At 51.4% G+C, this 21,796-nt stretch overlaps 2 protein-coding genes across 2 annotated transcripts in view; both read left to right on the top strand.

Annotated features, from left to right (window-relative positions):
- The window catches only part of LIPC (lipase C, hepatic type), a 145,569-nt gene that overhangs the window by 64,391 nt on the left and 59,382 nt on the right, over positions 1-21,796 (top strand). The gene's annotated exons all lie outside the window — the stretch shown is intronic.
- On the top strand, positions 14,341-14,595 carry LOC308526510 (small nuclear ribonucleoprotein F-like; the record flags this gene model as incomplete). The annotated part of the gene is made up of 1 exon (XM_081101616.1): positions 14,341-14,595. One exon carries the CDS (start codon positions 14,341-14,343, stop codon positions 14,593-14,595), a length of 255 nt encoding a protein of 84 aa, XP_080957742.1.

Here is a 21,796-nt window from a genome sequence, read left to right as displayed (position 1 = left end):
ATGACTGCCTGGTTCATAATTTAGCCAAACTATGACCTCCTGGTTCATAGGTCAGCCATTGAGCCATGTAGAGTGGGCTACAGACAAAATTCTTTAGCAAGTGCATATATTATCTTTCTCTTATTTTCCTTCTTAAATTTTTCTTTACTTTGAACAAGGTAATGCATTCACATGTATGAACTTATGAAAGACACAAACTGGTGTGGTAAAGAATGTCCCTCCCAGCCCAGCCCCCAGCCTCCCGACGCCGGCCACCAAGGGACTGATGGGAGTCCTTTCTTCTGCCCCTTTAGAGGCAGCCTGTGCAGTGCAGGTGTGCCCTTTAAATCATCATAATAGAGTGAACTGGGGGAACGCCTCCGTCGCCCTGTCACCTCTCCAGCTAACACGCTGCCCCACGTTCCCTTACACAGTCAAGTCAGCTTGCGGACGGGCTTGTCTTACTCAGGTACAGACGTGGGAAGAGCTTCCTTGGGCTTTCGAGCCAGGCAGGCCTGAGTCTTCAGTAAGTGACCTGCCCTCTCTGGGCCTCATGGCTTCACCTGGAAAAAGGGTGGGGGTGGAGGGAGCCCTGCTCTCCCTTCCTCTCTCACTGCCACATCACCACTCAGCATTCAGACTCCACTCCCCAAAATAAACCACGGACTTAAAGCAAGAAGACGGGTCACCACCTACTTTTTAAGTAAACTTGGGGAGTGAAAGAGCACAGCCAGCTGCCTCCCATCATGCCATGCTCATTGAGTAAAAACGTCTCTTAGCAAATTGTCCCAAATCAATTTTTTTTTTAATGAGTCCTCTTTTTTTCCCTACTTAGTATCGGTAATTTAATAGCTCTGCAACAAGTGCTATAAAAGCAAGAGAGCTGAGTATTTTCTAATTTATTCTCTGGGAGATGTATCTGTTAATCAAATATCTTCATTCCCTCCATACTCAAAAGGGGCATTTTTAAGGGACATTCCCAGCCATTCCAGATCACTCCTGGAGTCTTATTGGCTGTTTTAAAAGGCACGGCCCACACGGGTTTTCTTCCTGAGGACGAGCTGTTCGAGAACATTCCTATGGAAACACTGGGTGACTGCAGTGGTGTTGCATCTAGCTCAGAGGGCGGGCCACTAACTCCCTGAGGACCAACCCTGGGACCCTGTCTTCCGCGGTCGTGCTGACCGGTATGAGCAGTTAAGCCTGCAGCCTGCCTCTGGTATCTGGTTCTGTCCTTGGCATCCCAACTCTTCTTCATCACGTGCTATTCCTCTCCAGCTCTGTCTGTTGGTAACTGGACACTTGCTGAGCCACCCACCTACAGAGAGATGCCTACATCATAGTCCCTGCCCTCAAAAGGAACTTAGCATCCAAGGGAAAAGGAGACAGCACATTTGATGAAATGCAACATAATAACCACCACTCGTGAGGTGTGAGCAACATGCTGGGGGAAAATTCATTTTACTTACGTAACAAATGCTTATGTAGCGCTTCCTGTAGGCCGGGCATGGTGCTAGAAAAGGCTTTACCGATACTCACTCATTTAAGCCTTGCAACAAACTGAGGTGGATGCTATTATTATCCCCTTTGTACTTATGGGGGAATTGAGGCACAGGGTGGGTAAGTAACTTGCCCAAAGTCACACAGTAAGTAGGAGTCACCACCGGGCTCTCTGGGTCCCCAGCTCATGCTCCTACCACTGGGTACGCTGACTCTCAAAACACCTTCTCCCCCTCATTCGAAGACACTTCACTAAAATCAGCTGCAAACGGAGTGCACTGAGAATGCTACAGAGCACAGCGTGGAAGTGACATTTACACCAAAACCTGGAGGATGAACAGGAGTTAACTGGTCTAACAGGGAGGAAATTGGTTTCAAGTCAAGCTTCCTGGTGGGGAAGGAGTGAGAAGTGCTCTGGGAACGGACAAAGCCAACGTGGCGGGAAGGTGGGAGGAAGGAGGAAGTAGCTCGAGCGGTGGGCGGGGACCATATCACTCAGCACCCTTCCTACAGGCTCGGGTCGCCTTGGGACCAGGTTCTCTGGGAGTAATAGGAATCCATCAAAGGGCGTGGGCAGGGGAATGGCAGCATCAGCTTTGCACCATGCGCTGCTTTGATAACTCCGGCTGCTGTGTGTAGAGGGGCCTGGAAGAGGGCAAGAGTGGAAGCCGGGAGGCCCAGGGGAGCAGCAGCCAGGAGAGCTGCTGGAAGCTCATGGAAGCTCATGATCCCTTGGATGGGGTGAGAGGAACGGATAAAACTGGAATAAAGGAGACGACCTCTGTCCCTCTGCCTGTTTGCGCCTGGACAGGTCCTACTCTTTGTGTCAGTATCACCCGCCGCATTCCTTCCACGTCTCCCTGGTGCGGGGGGACAAGCTGCCTCAGTTTGCTGGGACTGGGGGATTTCCTGGTGTGGGGGGCTTTGGGTGCTACATCAGGCAGGCCGTGTAAACCAGGACAGTCACCCTCGTTAGGTAGCTGGATGGCCTCAACTTACTGCAAACCCAGCAAATGTCCAAATGGTTTTGTACCCATTCATTGGTTCTCTCCTCTGAGGTCCTGTGCCTAGTGCGTCCCCACCCCCTAAAGTCTGGGCAGTGTGTGCAGTCGGTGCCTGGGATGAATGTACGATGTGAGCACAGCCCAGAGAGAGCGTGGTAGAGGATGGCTCCCGCCACCCAGCAGCCACAGGAGCAAAACTCGTGGCCTGAGAGAGATGGAACCCTGGCCCAGGGAAGCCAAACAACTGGCTTTGCTTTTCGTTTGTTTGGTTCATTTGCCACCTGGAAGCTTGGGGGATAGTTTAGTGGAACCACATCCTAGATGCATTTAACTTGAAAGGATTCAACTCGAGGTGCTTGGCAAACACACCACCAGGGAGCAACACCAGAGGGGGAGCTAACAGTGCATAGGGAACCGGGGGATGGTTTCACTCGCCAGACCACTTGGTGAGCAGGTGCCCAACGTGGGTGTGAAGTGGGAGATGGGCACACTTTCCTCCTGGCCTCCCTCGTCATGTGAGTATCCTGCTGCTCTGGGTATGACGCTGACATACACGTGCACTTACATGTCGCACAGCTGGCCCCTAAACTGAAAGAAATGCCTTCATCGGATGATCAACTTGGAAAAAGAGGATGGACCCCGCACTTTACGAGTGACGAAAAGGTTTTCGAGGGTAGTTCCGGCTGCACCCTTTAGTTGGAGTCCCAGCTGTTCTGCTTAGTTACTAAGTGGCCTTAAGTCTGTAAATGACTTAACCTCCAGAACTTCAATTTCCTTCTTGTGTAAATGGTGCTGAGGGCATCAGCCGCACCTCACATCTTGCGGTGAGGATAAAATGAAGGGAATGCGTGCACAACACTTTGGAGAGTGCCTGGGACATCGTCAGTGCTATTGCTTTCAGGTAATGGCATTGCTTTTATTTGGCACTTAAATTTTTTTCTTAATGAAAAAACTGCCTAGTCAATCTGAGCAGTCCACCGTGCTCCTAAAGCAAAAGACAGGCCCTTAATAAATAGCTTCCAGGCATTTGTCACTTAAAACTGACTGCATTTGTATTTCTTGCTGATCAGTCCTATAATTTCCTACCTGACAGTTCTTGCTCCAGAACAGTGTGGCCCAAACAGGCCAATTATAGCATTTCCTTAGCGCACACACTCATTCACAGGAGCTGGGACTGAAATACATGGGCAATTAGCAGATTAACAGGATATTCTCCCCCCTCCCCTCCCCCAGAACCTCTAACACATTAAGTTGTTCACAACAGTTATTTTTAGGAAATTCAGCTGAGGTATTTGTGGGGTTTGGGGTCATCGTGTGTCTGCCGTGGAAGCATCCTGAAATCCTGTTGCCGGGAGCAGCGTGAGGGGTGGCAGGGAGGCTGGGAGGTCAGGAGGCCAAGTTCTGCCCCCAGTAACTGTGTGGCCTGGGGACGGTTGTGAAACTTGGGTCCTCGGTTTCCCCATCGATACAGGAAGGCAGGCAGACTGCTTGATCCCTAAGGCTCCTTCCAACTCAGGAATTGGGTGGTTCTGAGACCAGGGCCCACCGTTGGGTTGGCCACTGAATTCCAGGCAGCCGCCCCTATGCCTCAGCTTCCTTTCTCTGCCAGGCACCCAACCTCGATTTATCAAATCTCAGTTAGGCACTGCACTGCAATAGGTGTTTGGAAGTCTCCCTTGTACCCCTCCTATCTCGGCAACCTGTAAGAATGTCTTCGTTTTTGGTTAGGCTCCTCGGAAGGAAAACGTTCCAAGCTCTGTTGCCTTCTGGACTCCGCTTGGAATCTTTAGGGGCTGTCTCTCTGTGACCTGTCCAACCTTCAGGACACAAGGACCAGCCGAGCAAGCCTCTTCCCCTGAATAATTCTCTTAACACCTGGGGACCCCTCTGTGAGGGCCACACCCCAGTGTCTCCCATCAACCGAGGGATGAATTCCCCAATTAAATCTTACTGGGGGAGGAAAACGGCCTTTGGGAGTCCTAGTTGGATCGCTTGAGGAAGGACCTTCACCTTGACGTCTGGTTTTGTCTTTTGCAAAATGCATGTGGCATTGGTGGCTGCTCGCTAACGCCCAGTGTGCACTCGAAAGTGCACTGTAAACGCTAAAAACAATAACCGGGGTCCCTCTTGGCCTTCTTCTGCTTCGTGACATTACAGAGCTGACCCCGCAAATGAGCTGCAGAGAGGGCCCTCTCCAGAGAATTTGAAGGACACCGGAAAGTGTCACCTGCCCCAAAATACCTCCCCGTGGCCTGAGATTCAACTGTCTGTGATTCATTTAAGCACCTATCAAATAGCGTGGCCAGCTGTAGCCTACCTGCTTACATTATGAAGAAAAATTATATTCATTGGGTCCTTGCCATTTGCAATACTTTTTTTTTTTACCCTGAATACACAAAATAGGGATTATTACCCAATACATTTTTAAAATAGGAATGTGAGTTTCAGAGAATGGCCCACATGAGTGGTGGGGTCAGGACTTAACTTGGGGGGTTGGGAGGTGGCAGGCCCAGGTAGCTCGCAGGACAGCAGCCAGGGGGATGGGGCCTGTAGGAGACCCCAGCGCAGGAGCACCAGCGATACTCAGCCCACACACTAGCTCGGGTCCCCAAATGCTAGGGCGGCCTCCACCAAGACAACCAGAGTTCCTGCGGGGGCGGGGGGGGGGGGGGGCGGGAATGTTGACGCTGCTTATTTTCTGAAACAGCGATCCCCTCGGGCTAATCGGGAATGCTGTTTACAGGGCCCTCGGATGCCCCTTGTAGCTGAGTGGGTGGAGAGGCATCTGAACGTTTGGCAGGGCCGCTCCTCTGAGAGCGGGCACCGTTCATTGGATAATTACTCTGTTGTCTTCTCACCTCGGGAGAAAACGCAAGACGCCCTTTTTCCAAATCTGGCCTGTCATGCTAGCAACACTTGTATTTTTAGAAGCTGTTTTCCCTAATAGTTTCACAACCTCTAATCTGCCACTCTCCAGATGAATGTAAATTAAAACACAACAATGCACAATGAAGAAATGCTTTCTCCCACCCCAGTCTCCAGCTCTCTGAGCCCAGGGCCAGGAGTGGGTGGGGCCCCGGATTTATCTCCAAAGCAACAGGGAGAAGGAGGCACCGGGAGGAGCCGTACCTGTTCCTTCGGGCTCTGAGGAATGGCTGCCAACCAGTGATTAGGGAGGGGAAAGGCACTTGTGAGAACTTCAGGTTTCAGAGCCCGGAGCTGGGCAGTGAGAGGGCTATAATTACAGGCAGGTGCAGCCTGGCCTGACCGCAGCTCGCCTGCTGAGGAGGGAGAGAGCCGGTGAAATAGCTGGGAAGAAAAGGAGTTCACAGGGGATCAGATTTCTAGATTGCAGCCCCGAAGTCATTCTCAAATTTATCCCCTAAAATCTAGAGGTGAAGGAACAAAAGCGCCCGTTAAGAACTGGAAAAGGGAACCCTGTCGGGAGGGAGGGCCGCCCGGTCCTTTGCTCCTGACAGCATGGCCACACGAGGACAGACATCCTGTCTGCACAGCCCAAGAAGCCCCAAAGCTGGAAGCTCAGGCGCTGACAGTGCCCTCCCTCCAAGCCCAGGAGAGAAACAACAGTGGCCTGACGCAGCAAGGCACTGCCTCGCGTGGTGGAGCATGGGGGTTTGAGCCAGACAGTCACGGTCCCAATCCTGACCCTACCTCCTCCTACTAGCTGTGCCCTCTTGGGCAAGTTGCTCAACTTCTCTGAGCCTCAGTTTTTTGGCCTGTAAAGTGGGAATAATTTTACTGCTATCTTGGTTGTGAGGATTAAGAGACAAAAGGAATGTGAAGTGCCTGGCAGATGGCCTGGAACATAAGAGGTGCCAGGGTTAGTTTAGTCCAGCCGTGGGCAAACTACGGCCCACGGGCCGGATCCGGCCCATTTGAAATGAATAAAACTAAAAAAAAAAAAGACCGTACCCTTTTATGTAATGATGTTTACTTTGAATTTGTATTAGTTCACACAAACACTCCATCCATGGTTTTGTTCCGGCCCTCCGGTCCAGTTTAAGAACCCATTGTGGCCCTCGAGTCAAAAAGTTTGCCCACCCCTGGTTTAGTCTGTTCCTCTCTACCCCACCCCCACGTACCAGCAAGCAAATTCCTAAGTGATATCTCTGCTAAGTACTGGTTACAGTTCTGTAACCGGACGTTAGGCAGCAGCAGCTCCACAGTTGTACCCCCTTTGGCCAGTCATTCGGGGACAAGAATCAGAGATCCAGGCTTTAGTGGGAACCCACTGTTGCCTGACCAGGGACACACAGGCCCCTTCTGCTGGGACTGACCACAGACCGTCATCATGGAGGGCTAGGTGGTGCAGGACTGTACCCCAGTGAGAGCTCAGTGGTGCCAGAAAGGCCGCCTACCACATGATTCCAGGGCGACCCTCCGGGTGCCCACAGACCCGAGGCTGGGAGGCCTCTGTGCCCACATTCTCACGCATGACCTGAAGCTGGGAGCCTGCTCTCTGTGGCTGCATTGCTGACCCAGTTGGATATCTTGGCTTGGTCCCAGCAAGCCACAGAGCTCCCATTGTCCAGAGAGGGACTGTGTGTGCCAAGTTCAGAGGTAACACCCAGATTCTGGCAGCAGGGGAAGCTCCCCAACCCTTCCTCCCAGAAGCACAACCACCCTCACCCACATGGTGGGCCCACTTGGCTCTCAGTTCTTGCAAGATCCCCCAGTCTGTCTGCTCAGCTTTGTGAAGGGCGGGGGAGGGGCAGTCAGGCATGTGTGTGAAACCTGAACTGTGCTCTCTGCTCATGGCCAGGGAGACTTGCTAGGCATTATTATTATATAGCTGTAACATACTAATATTACTATAATTAACTAGTACTGCTGGAGTTAATGTCGCTATTACATGCCTATAATAAAACATAAGATAGCTGTCATAGCTAACCTTTAGTCTTACTGTGTGGCAGGTCTGTGTTAAGCATTATCTCACTGTAAATGTGTGAGGTAGGAACTTCCATTGCATCCCATTTTAGAGATGAGGACAATCCAGAGAGGCTAGATCACTTGCCCAAGACCACGGACAGCCAGAACGGCCCAAATTCCCACTCAGGCAGTCTGACCTCCACCCTCTGCCACTCACTGTGTCTGTGCGGGCACCCAGACCCGCAAGCTGACTGTGCTGGGGTCCACCAGTGTCTCTCTCCTGTCTTTACTGGGCGCCCGAAGTCCTCTATTTGTGTTCCTTTGTTTTCAAGCTTTCTACCCTTCTTAAGTGCAAATACTCTCTGGATGGGCTCAAAATCCACACTCGGACACCTTAGTAAGACTTATTTATGAGGCCTTTTCCTCCAGACAGCTAGCTGTGAGCAGGAGCGAGCGGCCCTTTGCAGTCTGCAGAAACACATCAAAGTTTATTTTTCATTTTCCCCCCCTCGGGTGCCTTTCATGTTTTATGCTTTTCCATTCTCCCAATGATTCAGAACTTTCACGTTGGCATAAAGAAAACAGATTCAATAAATAAACTCATTCTTCCCATCTCCCCCACCACCACCGTGATATCCCACATCCTCTTCAGACCCAAAGCATCCCTCAACCTCATCCGAGATGTTTTTGGAAAATAAAATTCACATGATTAGGAAGCTCACGTGAATAGCAAGGCAAGGAGGTCCTCTCTGCTGGCCAGTTCCTCCCCGATGCCCCCCCCCCCCCCCCCCCCCCGCAGCCTGCTTTCTATCTGCTTGTTTGGACAAGCATCTGGGGTTGTGGGATCCAGCGTATCATTGTGAGCTGCTCAAGTTCAATTCTGCAAAAATTATGTCACAAAACTGGGGCATCGTGAGGAACAAAGGAAAACAGACAAGCAATAAAGACTCCACATATATTGGACCCATATTTGAGTCTTGCCCAATATGTGTACATTAGGCGCTATTGTTCTGAATTTAAAAATATATATGGCCACATATAAATGGCTCACTGTAAACATAAAAAAGGATGCTTCTTAAGTAGTGACTTCATCTCCCAGGGGCACCTTCCTTGTAAGACGTCTGTGGAGATGGTCACAGTTAACCCAAAGGGATGAATCCCCTGCAGTACGTTTTATTCCTTGGAACAGTCCAGGATAGCAGATACACCAATAATCTACTGCTGTGGAGCAAATTACCTCCAAATCTAGCATCTATAAAACAGCAAACATTTACTCTCTCAAGTTACTTAGGGCCAGACATCTGGTAGCAGCCTCGCTGGGGGTTCTAACTCGGGGTCTTTCAGGAGGTTGCAAGACAGCAGGGGCTTCCGTCACCTCAAGACTCAATGGGGGCTGGAGAATCGCTTATGAGGGTGCTCGGCAGGCTCCGTGCCCTGCCATGGGGGCCTCTCCATAGAGCCAGTCAAGACATGGTGGCCTTCTCCCCCCCAGGAAAGAGATCAGGGAGAGGGAGAGACCATACAAGAGGGAGGCCCAGTCCTTTACACTCTAATCCCAGCAGCGACATGCCATCACTTCCACTGTCTGTTACTGCTCACACGGACCCACCCTGGTGCCACGTGGGAGGGGACCACACAAGGATGTGAATGCAAGGAGGTGGGGACCTTCGGGGCCTTCCCGGAGGCTGCCTTGCCCAGGAGGGTACAGAGCATAAGGAGCCCACAGGAGGAGGCATCAGGTTATGACCATACGCCCTTGGGGAGGTCAGTTAACCTCACTCGGCCTCAGCTTTCACTTATAGAAAAGGAGGCCAACAGAGTTGCCAGGGATCAGCACTGTCCATGAAGGCACGTGAACGAAGGGAAGGCAGCGTGATTTCCATCGTTGTTAGCAGTAGCTGCGGCATGCATTCCGGGGGCTGCTGCTCTGGTGAGCTTCAGGCCCGGCCCACGAGTAAGTCGCTGCCAACACCCAACGTCAGACAATGAAGTGCCGCAAGGCTCTGTGAGAGCTGATGGATAATTAGCCTCTCACCTGAATGCAGACAGGGCGCCTGCAGTTCTTGCTGCTCGCTGCTTGGAAATGATCTGTCCCCTATTTACATGTCCTCCCTCATCCAATTTACTTGGCGACCCTGCCTTTTCTGTGTCATAGGAAAGATGAAAGCAAGCATCGGCCCAGCACTCTCTGAATTTATAGGACACCACCCAGCGCTGGTGTCCTCAATCCCAGCTGACACCACCCAGCCCTCCGCCCCTCCCTGCCCCGTGCCTGCCCTAAGGGCTCTCAATACAAGCCCTGGTTTAACTCTGGACAGTTAGGACGCAGAGATCTTTCTCACTAGAAAATGCGCTGACCAGATAACAGTAGCCCTGGGTGGGAGTCAAGAAACTAGAGTGCTGCCTAGCCGATTTGGCTCGGTGGATAGAGCGTCGGCCTGCGGACTGAAGGGTCCCAGGTTCGATTCTTGTCAAGGGCACATGCCAGGGTTGTGGGCTCGATCCCCAGTGGGGGGCGTGCAGGAGGCAGCCAATCAATGATTCTCTCTCATCATTGATGTTTCTATCTCTCTCTCCCTCTTCCTTCCTCTCTGAAATCAATAAAAATATTTTAAAAAAGAAAAAGATACTAGAGTGCTAATCCTGGCTCTGATCCTTGCCATAGTGTGGCTGCAGGCAGGTCACTACACTGCTCTGAGCAATTTAGATCTGGCTGTCCAGGACTCTTCTGAGCCTTCTCCAAAGCCCCCCCCCACACACACACACACACTACAGCCCTCCTACCCTACAGCCCCCCCACCCCAACACACACACACACCAGAAACAAAACACATGCAACCTTCTGAGGCACCCCTCATAGTCCTATCTCTCCCTTGTGGGGTTTTCTTCCCTCCTGAGCACTGGCAGGACTCACTCGTGTGTGTCACATGCTGGGCATGGCACCATCATGGCTTTGTGCTGAGTAGTCTGTCTCATCCTCACAGCCACCATAGCTACCCCTTACTGAGCGCTCACTGCATGCCAGGCGCTATTCTGCTTCATTGAATCTTCACCACAGCCCTGAGGTCCCAACTATTATCATCTCCATCTTACAGATGAGGAAAGTGACCCTCAGAGAAAATAAGCAAGGTATTGGGAGTCACCAGCCTGTGTGAGACGGAGCCAGGATGCAAACACAGGCAGCCTGGGACTCGGGCGGGCTCTTGAGACCTCTCTCTCCATAGAGAATGTCCACTTCTTGATCACAGGCCCTGTCTCTTTGACACACAGTCAGCGTCTGCGAGTGTTTGCTGATGGAGGCCAGGCTCTGTGCTGGGCACTTTGTATGGTGAAGCATAGGCCCTACCCCTCCCTGTCCAGAGCATATGGTCCAATATGTTACACAGACAACTCCAAACTTTTCAGACTCATGGGATTGAGATGGAGATCTTTCCCAGCTCTCATTTTGCAAATAAGAAACGAGATGCCTGAAGAGAGAAGCGAGTTGCTCCTGCTCACAGCTCACTGCGGCAGCGCGGGGGCAGGTCCGGTCAGGAGGCCAGTCTAGGGCAGGGTCCCCCGTGGTCAGCTGGGGTGATTTTGCCCCTAACCCTCCGGAACATTTGGCACTGCCTGGGGACGTTTTTGGTTGTTACACCTGGGGAAGAGGGAAACTGCTCAACACCCTACGGTGCACCAGATGGTCGCCCCAGCAAAGAATTACCTGGTCTCAGATGCCCATCGTTCTGAGGCTGAGAAAGCCTCTCTATGGGACCCACCGATTCCCTGTGAGGCTCTGGCTCCTGTTTCTTCACTGGTGTTCACCTACAGTTGGACACCTTGCCTTATTCAACCTCGGTTCCAGTGCCCAACAAAGCGCTTGGCGTGGAGTGAGAGCTCACTGCATGAGAGAGGGAGGAAGGGAGAGGGTGACAGAAAAGGATAGGAGACTTGCCCGCTGGACAAAGAAAGCCAAACACTATAAATCAAGACTTCGGTTCATAAAACAGAGGACTATTGACTGTTTGAAATCAATTTTTGCACATCTTTCCAGAGAGAAGGCTAACTCTGAATCCCTCCATTACATTTCAGCATAAATTAAACCCATACTAGCCACGTGCATTAAGGAGCCGCCCGGCCCTGCTGCAGAAATCTCCCTGTTAGAGTGAGTCCTGATTGATGGGTGTGACGGAGCCCATGAGGAACAAATGCACTGCCCTTTTAAAAAATAACCGGCTCCTTCGAGGTGTCCGCTGGGAAAATTGCAGTGGTTACAGCTGCCACCCGGGAGGACATAACAGACAGCTCTCATTCCAAGGCAGCCGGGCGGCGGAGGAGGCCTGGCCAGTGGGCTGTAAATCCAAATCGGCCACCGGCCAAATGACCAATGGCTCCCCTGTCAGAGCTGGCAGGTGACGCTCCACGCCCCCACCCCGCCCGCCGCAGTGTTCAGATTGAGCAAGCACAATCTGTCAGCAGCCGCTAATTCTCGGGACTGAATGGGGAAGGGGGAGTCAGCTGTGGCTACTGGACAAGGAGAAGGGGTCTCTGCGCCCAGAGACCTTCTGGGAAATGCAGCTCCTGCCCTTTGTGGCAAGTAAGCCTCCGTGACCAACTAGAGGACGGTGTTTATCTGTCTTCTCATCCAGGCAGGGTGAGCACCCAGAACATACCCGGGCACCATCCAGTGGAAACCCCCTTGTCCGTTCCTCCCTCCCTTGCTCCGCAAATCTCCCCAGCGCCCAAGTGCGAGGAGCCCTCCCCTTCTTCTCCTTAGGCGCGCCTCTTCCCAAACCCAAATGAGGGCTCCCACCGGACACCTTTCCCAGGCTCCTCAGCGGGGCGGCACTCTCCCCACTGCACGCCCCAACTGCACAGGCGCCCCCTGCGCACCCCGGCGGGCAGTGGCCCAGCCCTGCCTGGCTGCCGTCTTTGTTCTGCCCCCACCTGCAGTGCCGTCACCACCCACCGGCTCTCTAATGTGCTGACCTGCCATGGAGCCGATGGAGCTTAGGTTTCAAGACCCCTCAGCTGTACAAGCCCCTTCCAAAGCCCCCACCTAACTGTGTGTTAGAGAGGACCCCACCTTGTGTCTGTGATTCAGTCCCCACAGAGCCTGGCTCTTCCCGCCCGCCGTGACCTACCTCCACGGAGCCCTGCATGCCTTGCACGTAACAGGTGCTTAGTTCGGCCTGGAATGGATCCCGACTATGGTTACAATTGACTAGGAATCAGTGGGTGGCAGGACAGGGAGGAGTTGTGTGTCCCTCGGCCAGGTTTAATAATTCTCCCCTCATGAACAAAAAGGAACCAATGGTGTCCTCTGTCAGCTAGTCCAGTGGTTCTCAAACTCCATCTCTTGTTACTCAGCCATGCCTTTGTTTTATGCACTGTCTGCATATCTACTTTACAGTAAAAAGAGTGAGATTTTTGGTTCCCCCTCAAGAACCAATTTTCAGCCCCTTGGGGACCATGTCACCCCTGTTGAGACTGCATGGACTCAGCGTGGTTCTCAAAGTATGAGACTCCCGTCAGGAGCAGCAGCACCTGGGAATTTGACAGAAATGCAAATCCCCAGTCCTTCCTGGAACCTACTGAACCAACCAGACACTCTGGGGTGGGCCCAGTGGCTGTGTTTCAATAAGAGCTCAGGAAATTCTGGTCTCTCCAGGGAACTTCCACTTCTCATCGAGGCCCAGGATCTGGCTGCCTAGCCCAATGGTTGGCAAATTGAGGCTCGCAAGCCACATGCAGCTCTTTGGCCCCTTGAGTGTGGCTCTTCCACAAAATACCACGTGTGGGCACGCGCGTACAGTGCGATTGAAACTTCGTGGCCCATGCACAGAAGTCAGTTTTCAGAAAGGAGATAGATGAAACAAGTATACAAGATGAGTGTGGATGGGAGAGTTGGAAGGGGTCAACCTCAGCAAACATACCTCGATCAGATTGAGGACGTTTATAGCAAAGGCCAGCTTAGGAGTACCCTAATTAAGTTAATAACAATGTACCTGCCTATATAGTTTAAGTTTAAAAAAATTGGCTCTCAAAAGAAACTTCAATCATTGTACTGTTGATATTTGGCTCTGTTGACTAATGAGTTTGCCGACCACTGGCCTAGCCCACCAGCCACGCTGGCCACCCAGACTCCAAAGCTGTCTTCCTGTTGGGCAGATTGATTGTCACAGCTGCATGGCTTTGGCCCAAGAAGGATGGGTAACGCATGCTCCAGGTCAGTTATGCTCTGGGGTGAATACGATGTGCCTCGTGAAAGGTCTTCTCGGCATCAGCACTTCTCAACTGAGGTGGATGTCAGGGTCGCGATCAGGGAGGTCTGATTCGGTACCAGAGACGCAGAAGCAGGATCCAGCTGGAGGTGGGAGAGGAGAGTACTGCAGAGACAAGGTGATTGGACCACAGGGACCAGGCAAGGGGCCGGCTCTGGTTCTAAACCCTAGATCTCCCAACAGTCTCTCAGGCAGTGAAGAAGAATGAAAGGAGCGTGGGTTTGGGGTATCAGTTCTCCCTCATGCAAATTGTGGCGAGTTTCCTCCTATGTACAATGGGGAGGATGGTGTCTATGTCATTGATTGTGGTTGAGTGAGATGTAAGCACTAGCAGATGGTGGTATTGATGATGCTAGGATGGGGGACTCTTCTAGTCCCTTCACCATTGTGCTTGCTCTCCTCTGGACATGCTCTGGCGGTCCCATGCTGCTCTTAGATGGAGTGTGATGCCCATTGTCATTTAACCAGCACAGATTTGAACAGGACTGTCACCTCCCTTTTCCAAAACACAAGCTTCCAATGATGCAGTCTAAGATCACATGAGGGTTGGTAGGAGAGACTGTATAGTATTTCCTCCTGTTGAAACTTAGAGTCAGATTTTTTTTCTCGCGGTCCGAGCTGGGGTAGGCGCTCTAGGCACCAGGGACGGACAAGAGCTGGGTCAGCGACGAGCAAGTAGCCTACAGCATTTGCTCATCGTCGCGATGAGTTTGCCCCTCAATCCCAAACCTTTCCTCAACGGTTTAACAGGAAAGCCAGTAATGGTGAAAGTGGAGAATGGAGTACAAAGCTACCTGGTATCTGTAGATGGCTATATGAACATGCAGCTTGCAAACACAGAAGAATACATAGATGGAGCCTTGTCTGGACACCTGGGTGAAGTTTTAATAAGGTGTAATAATGTCCTTTATATCAGGGGTGTAGAAGAAGAGGAAGAAAATGGAGAAATGAGAGAATAGCATCTTTTGTGGGAAATTTCTTTTTATATATATTTCTAGACAATAAAAATTTGTTTTTTTTTAAAAAAAAATTAGAATCAAGTAAACCCATAGATCTTTCCACATGTGCTGCTGTGAAGCCACAGCTCACCATCCTTTCCTGAAGCAGTTGGGCTTAGGTTCCAAGGGTAACCCTGTTAAATGTATCTTTTGTTTCAGAGTCTCTCTCTCTCTCTCTCTCTCTCTCTCTCTCTGACATTTTGGACTTTGTTTTTTGTTTCTGGTTTCACTTATAGATTCTTGACATCTGAAATTTGACGAATTCACATTCTATGTTATTATACAAATAAAAAATAAAATTTCTAAGACAAAGCCAATGGTTGGACCCTAAGTCAGAGGACAATGACCCACCAGTGCATGCATTGGTACTTTGGATACATTGGTCCAATTAGTTATCCCTCAACTTATCTTTCCACAAAGACATTGAGAAACCTTATCAAATATGCTGCTCAAAGCCTCCTCTCCTTTTTCATCCTACACCCCTCACTTACCAGCCTCTGGGTCCTATTGATTCCACCTCAGAATGCCTCCTGCGGACCTCCCTCCTGCACATCTGCAGCCACACTTCATCAGGGCCTTTGCTGTCTCCCTGGACCACTGCAGTAGCTTCCTACTGGTCTTCTCCCCCTTATACCTAGACTGTTTTGGGGAAAGACTTGAGGCAGCTCAGCATCGGGATGCTCAAATGCATCCAACTTGTCCCAGTGTAATTATTACCTGGAAGTCACTCTTCCTATATTTTATACCCTAAATTTTTTTATTTTACTTTTTTCAGTTCTACACTCTAGTATCTCTTTGGCAATGACAAATCTTCTCCCAAAATGACAAAGAATTTTCGATTTATTTTTAACATCAGCATCAGTGAACAAAGAAATCATAGTTGGTGACAGGGGTGGGGAGGGAGGAAGAAGGGAACTTAATTAGCTTTAGCTTTTAGAGGAACTTTCATCCGCGCTGATTGAACTGGGATGTGACATCTGACTGGGTCTGATCACAAGAAGGAAAGGTACATTAAATTGCCATGACTATATTTACCAGTTTCTAACAATACCATTTTTAAAACTCTCTGCAGAAGCCATTTTCCTCACGAGAAAATTACCCTACCAAGATTTTTTTGGAATAAGCAAACCCAATATTTCTTTCCTAGTTTAAATCAATTCATCTAGCTCACACTGTGCTCTGAGCGCAGACATCGGTGCAATCTTGGAGACTCTGGCTCTCCACCTCTCTGTAGCCTGAATTTAGATAGGAAAACCTAAGGATGAAAGACAAACCAGTTAGGAGGGGCAGTAAAATCCCTGCTCAGCCGCACTGCCGCGTAGGCTAGAATTCAATGGGATCCTTGAGATGTGTGGGCCAAGAGAGAGGCAGTAACTGAAGATGCTCAAGGCTGGACCTAAGGCCTGGCTAAGTAGCTGAGGGCCCCGGCCTGGGAGATGGAGCTTTGCATGGACCTTAGGGACAATACAGCTCCTGGAATATGAACACCCCACATCCTCTCCTTCCTCCTCTGCTGTTCCTCAGGTGCCCCACTCCCATTCAGAAACCCACCAGCCTTCCCCTCCTCGAAAGCCACACCACACTGCCTCTACCTGCCCGATAGTGTTTCCTCACTCCCACACTGCTCGTTACCCCCGGGACCACCTGCCCCACCACACTGTACTAGTATGTGCCTGGACGACAGGCTTGTTTGTGACTTACTCATCTATGTATCCTGAACAACGCCTGGCACATAGTAGGTGCTAAGCATATATTTCATGAAGAGAAAGAAATGCTTGTGGTGCTCATTACTCAGTTCCTGCACTCAGGTTTGTCAATTTTGTGTTCAGTTCCATGTAAATGTCTCCCTCTTTTGCAAAAACCTTATCATCGATCTGGCCATCACTCTTACTTTTGGGGTAACAAATAGTTAGCTCCAAGTCACTAATGTGTGGGCATTAGGGTATAATGTTTCAAAATTAGGAGTAAATTTTCTAAAGCTAAGACTTTCAATACCAAAAGTACAAAATGAGTGGCGCATATTCACTCATCCACTATGTATTCAATTCACAATTGAATGAGGACAGTATTACTAGTCAGGGACAAAAATGAGGGAACCAAGGCTCAGAAAAGTAAGCTCATTCACCCAGAGCTACACAGCCTGTTAAGTGGTAGAATCAGGATTTTATTGTTTTTCTGAGATTAGAGAAATTCATGTGCCCCTTAAACCCTGGTCAGAATCTGTCATGAGTAGTGGGCAGGGGGGAGGCGGGGGGGTAGCGGTTGTCAATTTGGAGGCTGGAGAAGGAAGGCAGAGGCCAAGGTGGGGGACTTGGAAGTCGATAGAGGTGGCTTGTGACAGGACTTTAGGGACAGCACAGGCCCTTGGGTGACTGGGACCTAGGGACAGCAAGGCATCTCTGCCAGGACCCCAGGAGGTGAGAGCTTTGTCATCAGAGCCTCACAGCTGGTCCTGGGCCCGTCATCACTCTATCTGCCATCCAAAGGAGCGCCACCTCACGTGTATCTTGGCACCGGCAAGTCAGGCTTCCAATGCACCGGCTCAATCCAGAGCCGGGCGAGGAGCAGGGCTCAGCCCCCAGGTGCCCACCAAAGGCAGAGAGCATGGGCCTCCGTGTCTACAGCTCCTGGAATACAATACACTGTCAGCGCCTGCCTCCAGGAGGCCCCACACCTTCCAGGGACCGAGCACAGGGCGAGCACCTGAGAGCAAGTCACCTGAGCAGCGAGAGCAGAGGCAGAAGCCACGGCGAGGTGGCACGTCAGACAGGTCTTCCCCAGCCCGTGACTCTCCAGGCACTAGGGCCCACACCAGCGGGAAAACCCAGGATAGACTGCACACGTGCACACATACACACAAACATGCGCACGCACACATGCACACACATGCACGCTCCCCAGTCCATCCTGTTTCCTCAGGTGAGCATTTTCATACAGAAACCAGACTACAAGCCCATGATCTGTTTCAAGAGCTGACAGGACAGAATTCCCAAGTGGAAAGAAGAAAAAGAAATCTCAGGAAGCCCTGTTTACTGCAGAACTCCATACCCCAGTTGGAAGTCCTCTCCCGACAGAGCAGGCCAGGGTGAGGCCTCCTGCCGGAGCGAACAGCGCCATCGGTTCCATCGACACCCCAGGCCCAGCACACAGTGGGCTTATTCCGGCCTCGCTGGGGTGGTGACCTTTCCGAGTAGAGGAAAACAAATACGCTATTGTCGGAAACTCCAGGGCAAACGTGATAAAAGCTGCCCCTTCTACATTTTTCTCTTTATACCCTGTGGCCACCTTTGGACCTTTTGGAAAAGAGATGGCTTCTGGGCTTACACAGGCAATTCTTCAAGGCAAGGCTATAAAGAAATTCCCGTTTATCCAGTTCTATTTCTAGAGCCCAACACTTCCCCCGCCTCACCCCCAGTACCAGGGGGCTTTCAGGGCAGGGACAGCACTGGACAGGCCGAGGCAAGGCCGAGCCTGGCCTGAGGGCTGCACTGCTCTGGCATCAGCCAGGGGTCCGGGGCTGCCTGCTCTCCTCGCCACTTCTAACAACTCATCTCCTAGGTTTCTGGTTAAGAACAAGTTTGGATTGCTTTTCCTTTCTTTCTCCTTCTCCTGGCAATCTCCTATGCATCCCCAAAAAGGACATTTCTACCATTACCATCAGAAACGAGATGAAAAAAGCAGGCCATCCTCAAACACCAGTGCTCTTTGTGCCAGAAAGTGGCACACGGGAGGAACAGATCCGCTCAGGCAGCCGGTGGCCCGTGTCTCAGAGCCAGAGAGCTGGGCCAGCTGTTCTCAGTGTATAAGGCCTGGTGACAACGAAGTGGTCTCCCAGTTCTTACGAGGCCCCGTGGTCACCAGGCACCGCTAGAGAAAGAACAGCCCTCACATGGTCAGATATCTTTGGGCATATCAGACCTCAGAACGTGAGTCACTGAGAAGCTGGGGTAACCCTGGGGCAAAGAGAATAAAACTCCCTGCATCCTAGGCATCAGAGGTCCCCCTCTTCTGGGGCATCTGAAACATCATGTGACAGCACTAGGAGGCCACCAGTCCGTGAATGGGCAGGGACTGAGGGCGCAGGGAGGCCACTGTAAAAGCTACCAGCTGCTGGGCTAGGGCTGGGGCTGGGGGAGCAGACGCACCGGCCCGCGGACTGACCGAGGCCTCTGCTGCATTGGGTCCAGGCTCTCTCACTAGCTACATGGCCGCAGGCAAGTTATATCAGCCTTGAGCCTCAGCTCTCTCATCTTGAAAAGGCGGAATAATCTAAGGCTGATGCATTTCCTAGGGCTGTTGTGAGGATGAAATTACTTAATATACAAAATAGTATTTAGAACAGGGCTCCGCACACTGTAAGTGCTCAATAGTTATTGTTGCTGATGGTCCACCCTGTGGGCCGGGATCCCTGTGAGGGGAGACAAGCATCTCATGAGTATAAAGATGGGTTGTTCAGATGATCTGATTGGCTGCTATTAAAACTTCCTCCCCTCGTCGAACCAAGCTATGTTTCCTTCATGCTGCACCCAGCCCCACCCCAGGCCTCCTTTGGCTAAACATCCCTTCAACCGGTCCTTGGGTGACCTGGTTTCCAGTCCCTCACCCTTAGGTCACTCTCTTTGGAACAAGCTCAAGTTGCTAAACGTCCATCTCTAAAGCCAGTTCCCACCCCCAGCAGCATCCCAAGGCCAAGACCATCGCAGACTATCCACTTCCGCTCCTGGGACTGCAGGTTGCATTCTCAGGCTGAGTCACCAGGCAGCTCTCAGGGGCCAGCGCCAAGCAGCCCCTCAAGCTCCCTACTCACAGGAAACGGCTATGGCCTCCTTTTGCTGGCCCTCCCGGGCCTCTGGTGGAGGATCAGACTGTTTGGAGTTTCCTCTTACCGAGCCAACCTGGAGGGACTTCCTTGGAGGGAATGGCGGCCACCTTGGCCACAATCTGCCCCCCTTGGCCCTGTCCTCGTGGGGTGCACCCTGCCTCGGCTGCACTTGCACCCCTTACAGCACCTGTCTGCCCGCCTCTGGTCTCACACAAAGGCCCATGTGGGACTCCTCCCCAGCACCTGTGCCTTACGCTGGGCTCTCCTCAGCCCAGGAGAGAAGAGACTGTCCTGGAAAAGGTGCCACACTCTCCGTGGCTTCGTTGGTTAGGGACAAGGGTGTTGTTTTCTGCCTTCCTAGATCTCTAAAACCACAGCTATGCTGGAGCCCAGAAACAGCAGCCACACCCAGCCTGTCCTGGAAGGGCGCTTCGGCGTCAGTTCTGCCTCGCCTGGAAGGAAGGGCACGATCCACAGAAGACACTTGACCAGCTGCTCCAGGGACAGCCACAAGGCCCTTCCGCAGGGGAGGGGCTGGGGAGAAGGCGAGGCAACGGGATCCATGCACCTGTGCCCAGTCCCCCTGCATTCCCACAAGTCTAAACCCAGACCCCTGGCTTCTGAGAAACCCATGTGGGTGGCAATACTCTCTTTCTCCAGCTGACACCAGCTGCTGAGAGGCCCTCCAGTAAAGCACGAGTTCTCCCCGGAGCCGCAGGCTCAAGCTGTGTTCTACTCAAAGCTGGCTCTGCTTCCCCGACTCCCAAGCTTCACTGGCTGCCCCGCCCCCGCCCTACCCAGTGAAGGGGCTACAGGTGTGCAGGGCCAACCAGGCAAACAGCAGCCTGTTTACCTGCCCTGATAGGCTGAGAAAGGAAATTGGTGTTCGCAATGGCTGGGCTGTCTGGGATTGCTTCTTTCTTTCTCTTACTCACCCGGGTATCTTTCTCACTAAAAGAGAAAAACATGTCTTTCCTTTTTCTTTCTTTAAACAACTGGGACCAATATATGCCAAAGTGACTGAACTTAGCTCGTGATTAAGCTTATAAATGGAATGAGATCATTCATTTGCGTGCAGATGGTGGGACATATCTATGATTGAATTACTTCTTTGAATCAGGGCCCCTTTCTCCCCCAAAAGGTATGAGTGCTTGCCTTCCTTGGATAACCAAAAGAATTCACTGAAGTGTCCTTCCTAAAATAAAGAGAGAGGGGGCACATTTCAGCCTCTGTAATTCCGGAATACAGAAAAGCAACTTGCCAGTCACTTTAAAATCCAGGCTCTGCCAGGCCCTGCTACCCTCTCTTCCTATCCAAAGCAGTCAGTCCAGCCCAGCCGCCTTCGTGACAATGACCTGAGCACGGGCCTCAGAGAGTCTCACTAGTGCACAGAGGTCAATGTGGGGTGGGGAGAGCCTTCACTCTCAGACTTTGATAAAATAGAAAATGTCTAGCCTAGCTCTTTGCCTTTCTTATAGGCCCTCCCCGCCCCCTTTATTACCACATCCATTCATATGGGAACATCTGTGTGCATCACCTTTGCTCTGAAATAAAGCTGCATTCATCCCCAAATGCGGGGCTGAGGGACAGCCTTCAAGGCTGAAGTTCCCACAAGGTTCTCATTAGTCCCGGCTTCTCTGGTACCTGTTTCTCCTCATGCCTCCTTGCACCCTGCCCAGCCCCATGTGTGAAGAGCCACTCAGTGTGTCCTGGTCTTGGTTAAAGGGCCATGAGGGGTTTTTTTTTTAACACTTCACTCTTGCTACTTTTTCTCACTGTTCTTCTATGCACCTGCCTTTCTTCTCTCCCAGCCTCTCACCCGCCTCTCTCTCTCTTTTTCTTTAATACATATATTTTTTATTGATTTCAGAGAGGAAGGGAGAGGACGAGAGAAATAGAAACATCAATGATGAGAGAGAATCACTGATAGGCTGCCTCCTGAACACTCTCTGCTGGGAATTGAGCCTGCAACCTGGGCACGTGCCCTTGACCGGAATTGAACCCGGGACCCTTCAGTCCGCAGGCCGATGCTCTATCCACTGAGACAACCCGGCTAGGGCCCGCCTCTCTTTTGAGGGCAAGTGTAGCTGGTGCTCCTTCATTGACAACGTCAGTCAATTACGTCCAGTCCTGTATCAAAGCAGGCCTTGTGCAGTCACTCCTTTGCCAACTGCTAAAAAGCCCAAAGGGGGGAAATGAGCCAAGTAAAGTACAAAAAGAGGACATGCTGGCAACGGTGGGGCCACGTTATCAGAATCCTCTCTTTGTTACTATACCCAGATCCCAAGTTCTCCTCAATGCTCTCTGGGAAAAACACCGTCCTCTGCCAGTGGTTGAGAC

Source organism: Myotis nattereri (assembly GCF_964212035.1).
Source record: "Myotis nattereri genome assembly, chromosome: 1".
Classification (NCBI taxonomy): domain Eukaryota; kingdom Metazoa; phylum Chordata; class Mammalia; order Chiroptera; family Vespertilionidae; genus Myotis; species Myotis nattereri.
Note: the sequence above shows the minus strand (reverse complement) of the source record. Positions and strands in the feature narration are given on the sequence as shown.